The sequence below is a fragment of the Kryptolebias marmoratus genome, linkage group LG7 (assembly GCF_001649575.2).
Source record: "Kryptolebias marmoratus isolate JLee-2015 linkage group LG7, ASM164957v2, whole genome shotgun sequence".
In the NCBI taxonomy this organism is placed as follows: Eukaryota; Metazoa; Chordata; class Actinopteri; order Cyprinodontiformes; family Rivulidae; genus Kryptolebias; species Kryptolebias marmoratus.
The window spans coordinates 7,114,450-7,126,440 of NC_051436.1; the positions used below are offsets into that span (position 1 = coordinate 7,114,450).

General features: G+C 43.5%; 2 protein-coding genes across 2 annotated transcripts in view; both read left to right on the top strand.

Moving 5' to 3' along the window:
* sepsecs (Sep (O-phosphoserine) tRNA:Sec (selenocysteine) tRNA synthase) overlaps positions 1-4,570 on the top strand; it is a 14,567-nt gene extending 9,997 nt beyond the window's left edge. The window contains exons 10-12 of the mRNA XM_017414477.3: positions 691-784; positions 942-1,032; positions 4,091-4,570. Coding sequence (XP_017269966.1) covers positions 691-784; positions 942-1,032; positions 4,091-4,337 — 432 coding nt within the window. The 3' untranslated portion in view covers positions 4,338-4,570. The remainder of the gene's footprint in view (positions 1-690; positions 785-941; positions 1,033-4,090) is intronic.
* Positions 4,571-7,483: 2,913 nt separating this feature from the next.
* Positions 7,484-11,773, top strand: lgi2a (leucine-rich repeat LGI family, member 2a). Its single transcript, XM_017414313.3, has 8 exons — positions 7,484-7,840; positions 8,028-8,099; positions 9,234-9,305; positions 9,969-10,040; positions 10,148-10,219; positions 10,307-10,476; positions 10,576-10,740; positions 10,826-11,773. The coding sequence occupies exons 1-8, from the start codon at positions 7,662-7,664 to the stop codon at positions 11,641-11,643; spliced, it is 1,620 nt and encodes a 539-aa protein (XP_017269802.1). The 5' UTR covers positions 7,484-7,661; the 3' UTR covers positions 11,644-11,773.
* The last annotated feature ends 218 nt before the right edge of the window (positions 11,774-11,991 follow it).

Below are 11,991 nucleotides of genomic sequence, written 5' to 3' on the forward strand. Positions count from 1 at the left end.
CCTCCTCCTCCTCCTGGGATAAATAAAGCCGCTCGTTGTTATTTGGGGGTGGGGGCGGGGGGGACAAGGGGCACTTGGACACTCTTGACGGGTTTGTTTTCGACTCCTGACAGAGAAAATATTCTTTCAGATCAAGAAGGGATGAGTCAGCAGAGTGTGACACACACACACACACACACACACACACCCGCTCATCCTTTTAATGCCTTGCCGGGGGGGAAACTGGCGCTAGCAGCCAGCACGAAAATAAAGAAAAACAAAACTCTGCAGTTTGTTGCAAGGCTTGTGCTCAAAACATCTGCGTCCCAACCACCCCCCCTGTTTGCTCTGATTCAGTCTTTCTCACACACACACAAGCTAAGCACTTTGTCAGCAGTTTTCATACACACACGTTCAAATCTCAGCTTGAAAGCATGCCTTCCTCTTCTCTTGCTCCTCTAATTGATCCCGGAGGTGGAAGTGTGATGCAAACAAACATCCAGGCCAGAAAGAGAGACTCCTGGAAGGAAACAGACAGTCAGATAGACGGGGGGGTTTGGACATGATTTAACCCGGCAGATTTGCATGATTAGCGATAAACCCAAGACGTCTACTGTTTAGGCTGTGGCAGCAAGAAGCTACAGTTCTGCTCTTCGTCCTCCGTCCCCCTCCTGGTCTGTAGCTTTACGTGTGTGTTTCCGTGGCCTGCAGGAGATTTACTCGTTCCTGGCTCAGGAGCTGAAGACCCTGGCTTCTGCGCACGGGGAGAGATTGCTTCACACCCCCCATAATCCCATCTCTCTGGGTGAGCTCCAAGTGCTGATCACAGACCAGCAGGTCGTCTCCCTGTCGTTCATATATTCTCTGTCTTTCTGACCTTGTGTTTCCACTTTAATTAAATAGTCCTCTGTGTGTGTGTGTGTGTGTGTGTGTGTTGGGTGTGGCATCTGTCTCCGGTCCAGCCATGTCTCTAGACGGTCTCCAGGCCTCCAGCGACCAGGCGGTGACTCAGCTCGGCTCCATGCTGTTTACCCGACAAGTGTCAGGAGCCAGGTAGGAAAAGTCTGGATCATAATCTGCCTCGAAAACAAAAAAAAGGGTTTGCAGATGTGGTGTTTACTAAACAAAAGGGTCAGTAAACATCTGACATCCAGGGAAGGAATCAGCGTATTCTGGATGGCAGATATAGCCTCAAAATCATATCACAACATTTTAAGGAAATTTACGATAACGATTTTTCTTTTTCTTTGATTGCAGCATTTATTAGCAGGATATGACAGTGTGGACCTAATGCTACAAGGGCCCCGCAACAGCAACGTTAAAGGGATAGTCTGGTTGTTTTTTAAGTAACATTTAAGCGTGTAGTATAGGTACAAAAAGGCAGAAGTCTTTATCCAGGCTAGGCTAACGGCTAGCCAAACAAATGCCAGTTTCAACGATTAGATGTGCTGATCAGGCGGATCGACTTCTGCCTCTTTCTTCACACTTTGTGCTCCATGACTGAAGTCAGAGCTGATAAGGTACTGACTGTTCATGGGTATTAGACAGAACATCACTTCAAAAATCCCCAGACGAGTCCTGCAGGTGAGTATCTCACTGAGCCGCGAGAAAATAGGCAAAGTTTCCTTTGCAGCCTCGCTGAATCCAGAGTGTTTGTAATCAAATGCATCAAATTTTTGAAAACCACGGCTCGCCGTTATGTTGCTGCCCACTTTTTGTCCACATCGTACCTGCCTCAGCCTGCTTCGTTCTCACCTCGTTGGCGTGGTTTTTTCGACCTGGACGTTCAGGGGCTGTCTTCTGTTACAGAGAGCTCCTGCGTAGGAGTCAAATTACAGCTTTAGCCCCTTAGAATTTACAGAAACTGAACTGAGGAGGGCTCCAGACGCCTGTGCCGACTCTATTTTCAGAGCAAATTTGCTGTACTAATTTGTTTTTTAACGCGTTCAATCGACAAGATTACAAGGCTCTCTGACTCACATGAGGAAACTGAGAAAGTTTCAAGACATTTTGGAGACTCATTTAAACTCCGTGAGTTTAATGCAACAATAAAAGTTGCAACAAAAGTCGAACCAAACTTCACAACAACTTAGTTTATATTATTTGTTAAATTAATTTAAACCTGCCACTCTTCTGAAGTCTACACAATACACTGAACAAATAAAACTGGCCTTAAATGTTAAATACAAACCTTAAAGAAAGCAGCATTCTTTGAAGTATAGCGTATCACCCGCCACCTTGCGTGCCAAAGTTTTAAACAAAGATCTCACATGAACTGCTGGTGCTCAGAGTACGGGATGGGAATGACAATCAGCTACTACCACACCAAATCTTAGCTCAATATCAGTAAAAATAAAATGATTTCAGTCGTCCTGACCGTATCTCAGTATACAGAGATGAAATAATTTATCCGAATAAGTCTGTTAAGCTTTTGTGTTCAGATTTCTTAGTAACGTCACTGTTTTTCTTCTAAGTGAACATTTTTCTAGTGTCTTACAAAATCTGATGTACACTTGTCTCTGTTGCATATTTGATGAAATTAGAGAAGAGCGAGTCACTTTTTGTCGATATCACCGTCCAGCGCAGCTGATTAATAATTACGCATGCTCTCATTACAGTGCATTTCTCCGTCTTAATAGCAGCTCATACTTGTTGTTTGTAGCCGGCCGGTAATTGATTTCACATTAAATAAAGTGACCCTGAGCTGTGCTGACGGAGTTGCAGCTCTGCCACATTTAATTTTAGGGTGGAGTTTGAATCTTCCAAAAACAATAAGCTCAACAAGCAACTTTGCCCTTTTTTGTTTTTGAAAAACCACAGTTTCAGGAATAATTAATTAAGATTTAAACTTAAAGCAACAACTCGTGACTTTTGTAGCGTCTTTTTCTGTGCATTTTAATCCCGTATCTGCAGAAGAGCTGATGGCTCGAACCTGTATGTTACACACCAACAACAGTTTATGTGTGTATGAAGCGGATCACTCTGAAGAGGCTTTTCATCATTAAAACATTTAACAAAGAGATGACTCCAATGACAGAGAATCAGGATTTTATGGACTCAAATGCACCCTGCAAAGTCTAGAAAAAAATCTGTATTTGGGTACAATCAGGCAGTATTTATGCTTTGAGCCTGAGTCACACATTGGATTTATACTCCTCAAGAAGTGAAGAAATCTGCTCTCTCTGAAACCCCACGGCTGATCTCTAAGAAGCCAGAGCAGCATGACCCGATGCACAGAAACACATGTCGTGGGAATCAGCTTGATTCCTGTTGTTACAACATTATGACGATCACAGAGATCTTATTCCAGGACATTGGCTGCCATTTTGAGGACCACCGAGCTCCCACACATAGCACGCCGTCCCCTGCCCAGGAGAGACTAGCGGTCAGAAGCTAACGTCAGCTCTCAGCAGCTAATGCTCCCGGTGTCGCCGCACTGCTTCCTGAGCAGCTCACAGAACACACCTCACTTCACATTTCTGGCCAATCACACAACAGTTGACACAAAACCCCGGGAGGAAAAAAAAGTTTTGACCCGACCTCAAGTCGAGAACTGGCTATAGGTGCTTCTAGGTCCAATCCTGGTCCTGGAGGTCCACTATCCTGCTCTTCTGCAGGTCTTCAAGCTCTGCAGAAGCCTGTTAATCACTCGTTCATTCAAATCAGGTGTGTCAAAGGAGAGAAACAACGAAAAACATGCAGGATGGTGGCCCCTCCAGGACCAGGATTGGTCTCACAACTGCGTCAGAGGGCACAGGCTTCTTCACTTCTCACGGAGTATAAATCCAGCTCAAGTCTTTTACACACAGGTCAGACGGACTCGAGCGGATAATACCAAACCCAAATATGGACACGAGTTGAGACGCATCTCTTCATTAGGACTTGTAGTTCAAATCACACGTACTTTACCTAGAATGCAAACTTATGTTGACGCAGCAATTTTCATCCAGATTAACGTTTTCCTCACAACTAAACATACTTTTCCTTCAACTCAGAGCAACAAAGCTGTAAAAATAAATAACATATTCAGCTGGTGCTTTGAAAAAAGGTGATTTACTTTTAGGTCTGTGTTCACTAATGTGTTTGCGATGTCATCCTCGCCTGTTTCCAGGGTGATACCGCTTGGCAGGGAGCAGGTGGTAAACGGACACACGTTCCGCGGCTTCATGTCGCACGCCGAGTCGTACCCCTGCCCTTACCTGAACGCCGCTTCTGCGATCGGCATCACTCGGGAGGACGTCACCCTGTGCATGAAAAGGCTCGACAGGTGCCTGCGGACGCTGAAGAAGGACGGCGGCGCGGCGAGAAGTTGCTCCACGGGGCCCGACGTCGACCAGGAGGCGCCGGATGAAGAATGACTGAAACCCCGAATCTGCTGCCTGCTTTTTACTTGATTTACACCCAGGAATGGTCCTTTTTTGATCCAGCCCATCATGTCAGGGACTGACAGCTGCTGGTGATTTAATTGTACGCAAGTTAAACTGAACCAAAGAGAAATGTGTTGGAAAAAAGCTAAATCAATGGAGTCTGTCTATCATTTTCAAAGGACCTTGTTTGTAGTTGTTCTTAAATAAAAATCTAACTTATCACAGTGGAGTCTTTGGGTTAAATGTCCTAAAAGCACAGATAGTGTGTAACGAGTTCTGCCTTTTAAACAACATCATTCTGCTTTTCCTACCAGATTCGTGACGTGGTTCTGTTCTTTTATGATTTGCAACATGATTCCGACTCTCCGGACCCATTAGCCCCATCTGGGACCCCCGGAGAGCGGATTAACTTGTTTATTTTCAGGCTCTCGTTACAGATCACCAGGAGCAGATAATCAATGGAGTGCACTAAAAATAGCCCAGTCCCGCGTTCAGTGGAGGAAATGGTTCTCAGTCTGTCTTCGTGTTAAACAGCGCCACACAAAACCTAAAAAAGACAGAGTTGGTTTGGGCTTGGATTTGATATAAGATGAAATTTAATCTCTTACCTGTTCAATAGGTAAGAGATTAACTGTTCACCTTCATGTCCACACTGTCCAACGTCCAATGTCCTGCCCTTTTTATCTGCTGCATCCTACTCTTAAAATGTATAGGTCAGTGGTGTCCAATCCTGGTCCTGGAGGGCCACTATCCTGCATGTTTTAGTTGTTTCTCTGCTTTGACTCACCTGATTTGAGCGACTGAGTGATTAACAAGCTTCTGCAGAGCTTAAAGACCTGCTGAAGAGCAGGGAAACAACTAAAACCTGAAGGATGATGGACTTCCAGGACCAGTATTGGACACCCCTGGTGTAGGGGGATCCTGTCAGGTTTGAAACCGTTTATGAATCAGAACTGGAAAGCAGGCGTCTGTGTTTTTCCTCCACTTGCAGCGATTAGTAGTTCAGGTGGGAGCGGACGTACAGCAGAGCGGGTCCACTCGGCAGCCGTTAGAAGTGGGACTGGAGTGCTGCTGTTGGATCAGCACGTTTCCAGGCTGGACTTGAAACGTTAACAAACCGGAGTGGAAAAACACTGACGGCACTAGTACAATGCAGCACTCTGAAACGGGAGAAGGGAGCTTCAAAAGTTGAAATAAACAAGTTATTTTTAGGGCATTTAATGCACCTCATTAGCCATAGTTAGGGATTTTTTTTTGCTGTATATTTTGAAAAAAGGCTTTTGGACATGTTCTGTATCTGCTAGAATTTTAAGCTTTAACACATAGAGACTAAAATAACTTTATTTCTTGTCACTAATTTGTTTCCCTTCTTTTAATGTGGTGCTGCAGCTGGATTTGAGACTCTGCCCTTTTAATGTAGGACCTCTTTTATAGCAGCTGAGTGATCAGTGCGAGACTTTTCTGCCTTCTTCTTTCCCTCAAACCCAAAATAGTTATTTACCTTCATCACCTCAGCACCAAAAATAAACTCTCTGTAATGTCTTCCCTCCACAAACCTGCTCTCCACACACTGAGCACCCCGGGGTGGGGGCGATGGGGGTGTTGCTGCGTGACAAATGGCCCTTCAATCTCGGCTCCTAAAAACCGTCGGGAGGATTTCGGCGATGATGGAGAGCCAGAGGCACCCGAAAACTGGGAATGCACATTTGTTTCACCGGAGCGAGAAGGGAGGCGCTGGTTCAGACAAAGCTAAGTATCTAAATGTAGGCCAAAAATTGTGCTTTTATTTTGTAAATTGGGTGACTTTTACGTTTTTTCTTGGCCTTTTCTGTTATAAATGAGCAAAGAAAAGTTCTCAAAAGAGGTTTAAATGTTTTTTTTATATACATAAACCAGACAATTTGATTTGGATGTCAGCTGTTTGACTTGATGTACAGGATTGTATGGCAAGTTGTTGTACCATATAATCAAACCATTCCTATTTCTAATTTATTTCAGATTTTATAATGATCACAGTATCCCTGCTGGTCAAATATAATATTCTTGTTTACTTGAAGTAAAAAACTTTCTAAATTTATGTCGCTACTAGTAAAAGCTTTATTTTATTTTTTGTTTTTCCAAAAAAGAGCAGTTTGGATGTCTCAAATTTCATCCAAATGCATGTGGCCCGTTGCGTTTCGGGCACAGAGTTTAACAAGATGACTTGGGGATGTCATCAAACTTTAGCTGAATATCTGTAACAGGTTTTCTAAGGCTGATTAGCTGTAGTAATAGCAAATAGCATAAGTTACTAGATATCTGAAATGTTCTTCTACGCTAGGAAGAATTTTATTGATTGGCTTCTAATTGGAAGATCTTATCTTATATGATAAATTTGCTTTCCAAATACAAAGTATAAAAAGTAACAGCATGGGGGTAAATCTAAAATGTTGATTGTGTATAGAATGTTATTCTGGTCAGCTTGTAAGAACTCGTCTTACTATTATATGATACATTGGCTTGCCACAGTAGATTGATGTTTGAGATGAATGAAATGTTAACTGTGGAAAGAACCAATGGCATGCTGGAAAACTAAAATTTTATTTTTAACAGAGAACTGAATTTTCAGCATCTACTGGGAAGAGCCTCTCTATTATATGATAATCTGGCTTGCCATAAGCGCTGTCCGTGGTGCTGCAGTTATTCGCCTCAGAGCTCCAAGGAGGGGAAATCGACAGCAAAAACCATTCTCAGGCATTTTAACATAATGTGGACTTTGTCCTGGGAGTCACTTGATTCTAAATCGTTTACCCACATGTAATAAAACAGAAATATTAGGAGGACGTCTCAGAAAAATGTGCAAATAAAATGCGTATTCAATCCAAATTTCTTGCTTTTCCTTCACTCTACAAGTGCAGAACTGACCACGTGTCCAGAACTGGTCAAATTAAATGTCTTGCAATGCCCGTTTTCAGTCAAAAATATGACTGAAAATGGCTTTAAAAGCGTCTGTGGCAGACTCTGCCTGCCTGTAATAAAGTCTTATTTGTGTGAGGATGTTTAACCAACAGTTATCCGCCTGGAGAGCCACCCTCTCTCTCTCTCTCTCTCTCTCTCTCTCTTTTTTCTAAATAAATAATGAAAGCGGCGGAGCTGCAGCTGATTTGCTGATGTCAGGGAGCCAGTGCAGCATTTCATGGTGCAGGGTGGAAACACGCTGCCGGTGCTGTCTGCCTCCATCCCTGCTCTCTCTCTCTCGCTCTCTCTTTCATCAGGACAAAAACAACAACAACAAAAAAACAACCTGCAGACACACATGCGAGCCCGGCAAGAAACATGCTGCCAGCTCTCAAGATTTGGGCTTTGCTGTGTGTGTTGTTGTGCCTCCTGTGTCCGCCGGCTCATCTGAAGAAGGCTTTCCGATGCCCCTCAACATGCAGCTGCTCCAAGGAGTCCATCATCTGCGTCGGGTCCTCCTACATCCCCAGGATTGCCCCCAATGAGATCAGCTCGTTGTGAGTAGCCCAAAATACCTGCTTGTGTTTTTTTCCCCTTATAAATCTGCTCAACAACACCAGTGCATTTATAAACGGAGTTCCGTTCGCGTCTGTTCTTACTGTGCGACCTGTAATTAAGAGCCGATGGCCATGCAGATCTGTATTGATCTTTTGGTTTGCTGGTTTCTGCTTTCTTCTTGCGAAGGAGCATCGTCAATGGGACTTTCACCGAGGTCAAAGAAGCAGTGTTTGCCCACATGCCCAACCTCCAGCTGCTGTAAGAACACCTCCTTTAATCCTTCATACAAGATTTGAGTCGTTTGTACGCTCATCGTCATGCATAAATAATAGCAGGCTTTTAAGCCACTGCAGCACCTGCATGTTCAGCAACTAAGTTTCAGTTGTGCACAACTTCAATACAGCCACGGTGATGTGTCCTGCATATTAAAGCAATACATCAGGTTTTATTTATTTATTTATTTTGAGCTGGGGCTCTGCTGAAATTCTTGTCAAAATATATTTATTGAGCAGGTTACATACGTTGCAAACAAGGCAAACATAACATAATATAACACAATACACTCCCAGCCACCCAGGCATCGTATACAATAATGAGGACCCAAGAACCGTAGCCGTTATTTATGACTGCTAAAATCTATTTTTGCTAAATGAGGAGAATCTGTCAGAAAGAGTAATCTGTATCCTCTCTAGATGTAGTGTTTTTACAATAATAAAATAATAACTAAGTAAAAAGAATTTTAAAAAAATTCAACAAGAGTGCTAATATTTACTGCTTGGCAGCCGAGCTAAACTTTAGCCCTGAATCTTCTGCTTTCTCTGTCTTGTGCATACGGATCGTATGATTCACGGACTGACGAGCTAACGGCTAGTCTGAGCGCGGCAAACATCAAAGTGGATTGTTGCCCCGGTGGTTCACGCAACACCACTTTATAAACTTTGCACAGAACTCACTTTCACGTCCACACAGTGATCCACTTTAAATTCTGCGGTTACTTGTAAGCCTGAACGGCAGCGGCTAGCTGTAGCACTTCCTGTGCTGCCTGGAGCACTTCCTGCAGAAATATCATCGTATTTCTGTTACAGTAGCTGTGTGATGATCCTGCAGTGTTTCGATTTATTAAATGGCTGAACACCAGAGTAGTTAGATCTAATATGTTTAAGTTTTTGATTGACGGTTTGTCAGGAAACTGTTTTTATTTTGCTCTTTATCCAAATATTATCCACTATTCCATAAATTCTTTTTCAACAAGACATTTTCAATACATATTATTTGATTTCACAACCATTGCTTTTATAAGTTGTCACGTGTTTCAGACAGAGTCATAAAGTGGTATAATGTTGTGTTCGCCAGCAGGGTTATTAAACCGTTTTATTTTACTTTTCATCGCAGGCTTTTGAATTCAAATTCTCTAACGACCATAAGAGATGATGCATTCTCGGGCCTTCCACATCTGGAGTACCTGTAAGTTATTGTCCTTTTGCTTTTAATAAAAAAAGAACAAATAGCAAAGTGTTGGCTGTGATGCTAAACTATTTTATTTTTATCTTTAAAACAAACTGTAAAACAGTAAAATGGTTATGAGGCACCTTCAGGAAAGGAGTTTGGCAGGGAAGTGGCACCCACATGTCCTCTGATTGGTCCAATCCCACTTGAAACTGGTCTCTACATTAAATGTATTTTTAATAAAACTTTGTGATCCATAAACTAAATAAATCTAATTTATTCTCAAAAGGTGGGGCCAAACTTAGCAAAACAAAAAAGGCAGCAGTTACTGTTTTGCTCAGCAAAGACATAAATAAATTTCTACCTTTGATGCAATAAAATGTGGACACCAAAGTCCTGTAATCCTTTTACCAAAAAACATTATTTATTGTTAAAAAAAACTCATCATTGTCATGTATGGATTGTTGTCTTATATGATTAATTGCTAAGAAACAAGAGTTAACTTTGCGGTGTTATGGAAAAGTATCCTAAAGTTAAAGGTATGATGGGTAATAGTAAAAATGTCACACTTAACCCTTCTGAAGCCCTCGTAACTTAAGAGAGGAGGAGAACCCCTTGTAACTTTGGGTCCATTTGACCCAAAGGCCACAGGAGGGTTAAACTTTGTTTTTTAATCCACAGGTTCATTGAGAGCAACAAGCTAGAGACTACATCAAAGTTTGCCTTCAGAGGTCTCAGGGACTTGACTCACTTGTATGTTCCAGGATTTCTATTTTTTTTAAAAAAGAACATAAATACATGTATTGTGTTTTTCCCAGTATACAGGAATTATGTTTGCTGTCTTTCTTCACTGTTTCCAGGTCTTTGGCAAACAACAACATTAAATTCCTCCCCAGGGATGTCTTCATTGACCTGGATTCTCTGATAGAGCTGTAAGTTTGTCGCACGGTTAAAAAATGTCGGGGAACGTGGCGATGCGTTGCCCGTTTTTTTAGCTGCGTTCGTTCCGTCCCCTGCAGGGACCTGCGAGGCAACGCCTTTGAGTGCGACTGCAGGGCGAAGTGGCTCATGGCGTGGTTGAAGAGCACCAATGCCACGGTGTCGGATGTCGTGTGCGCCGGGCCGGAGGACCTGAAGGACAAGCGCCTCAATGACATGAACAGCTTGCACAACGAGTGCATCTCGACAGGTGAGCGCGGTGCCAAAGCTCGAGGTCGTTCCTTTTTTGACTGGACTTTCCCGGTTTTTGTCAGTTCGGAAAGACTCAACCGTTGATCCTTTTCCCCAGATTTTGTCCTCCATCAGTCTGTGGCGTCAGAGTCCCTGTCTGTTGACACATTCACTTTCAAGAACGATGTTTATGTGACCATCGCCGCTCCCAGCACAGACAGCTGTATGGTTTTCCAGTGGGACCACATTGAAATGAACTTCAGGACTTACGATAACATCACAGGTGAGGGAATCCCTTATGGTGATATCTCAAGAAGTCTTTAAGTAGACCGTGCTGCGACGTGATTAGTGTGTTTTTCTGCTTTCAGCTCAGTCCATTGTGGGCTGCAAGTCAGTTGTCATCCAAGACGAGGTGTTTGTCATCGTGGCTCAGCTCTTCGGTGGGTCCCACATATACAAGTTTGACGACGACCAGAGCAGGTTCAATAAGTTCCAGGACACCGAAGTGTCGAAGATCTCCAAGCCCAACGACATTGAGGCTTTCCAGATCGGATCTGACTGGTTCTTTGTGATCGCCGACAGCTCAAAGGCTGGCCTGTCGACCCTCTACAAGTGGAACGATAACGGCTTTTATTCGTACCAGTCCCTGCACGAGTGGTACCGCGACACGGACGCGGAGTTCTTGGACCTGGACGGGAAGGCTCACCTCATTCTGGCGAGCCGCTCGCAGGTTCCTGTGATTTACCAGTGGAACCGGAGCAATCAGAAGTTCATCCTGCAGGGGGAGATCCCCAACATGGAGGACGTAGTGGCCGTGAAGCACTTCCGGATCAAGGAGGAGCTCTACCTCGCTATGACCCGCTATATCGGTGACTCCAAAGTCTTAAAATGGGGCGCCAAGCAGTTTTCAGAGGTCCAGGCTTTGCCTTCACGAGGCTCCATGATTCTGCAGCCGTTCATCTTTAAGAACCGCTACTACCTGGCTCTGGGAAGTGACTACACCTTTTCCCAAATCTACCTATGGGACGATGACAGGAAAGTCTTTGAACGCTTCAAGGAAGTGTACATCCAGGCGCCGCGCTCCTTCACCGTGGTTTCCACCGACCGCAGGGACTTCATCTTCTCCTCCAGCTTCAAGGGAAACACACAGATCTTCGAACACATCATGATTGACCTGAGCTTGTGAGGGACTCTGCCTTACTGTCCTTCCTGCAATCAAATGTCTTCCACTCAAAAGATACATTTATGAACGGTAAAAAAAAAAAAAGAACGAGTCTTTATGAACTCCTAAACACTCATACATGCATACGGTTGTGGTCAGACATTTAAATAGACTCATCATGGGCATGGATGTTGTCTCAATTTTGGGTTGGTAATGACTTATGTAACCGTTCTTTTTTCAGGGTGGAATGGTACAACTTCGGTAATTTTCAAAAACAAGAATTAGAGGCACGAGTTTGAATTTATTGTGGATATTCTCTGTATCCCACAGGGTCAGATTATAGATATAAACCCCACTAATATTTGGTTAAAT

Excerpts from the sequence above, each read along its gene's own strand:
- lgi2a (XM_017414313.3), top strand. The coding sequence starts at position 7,662 with ATGCTGCCAGCTCTCAAGATTTGGGCTTTGCTGTGTGTGTTGTTGTGC. Across the intron at positions 7,841-8,027 it reads CCCAATGAGATCAGCTCGTT|GAGCATCGTCAATGGGACTT; the intron begins GTGAGTAGCCCA and ends CTTCTTGCGAAG. Across the intron at positions 10,220-10,306 it reads CTGGATTCTCTGATAGAGCT|GGACCTGCGAGGCAACGCCT; the intron begins GTAAGTTTGTCG and ends CGTCCCCTGCAG.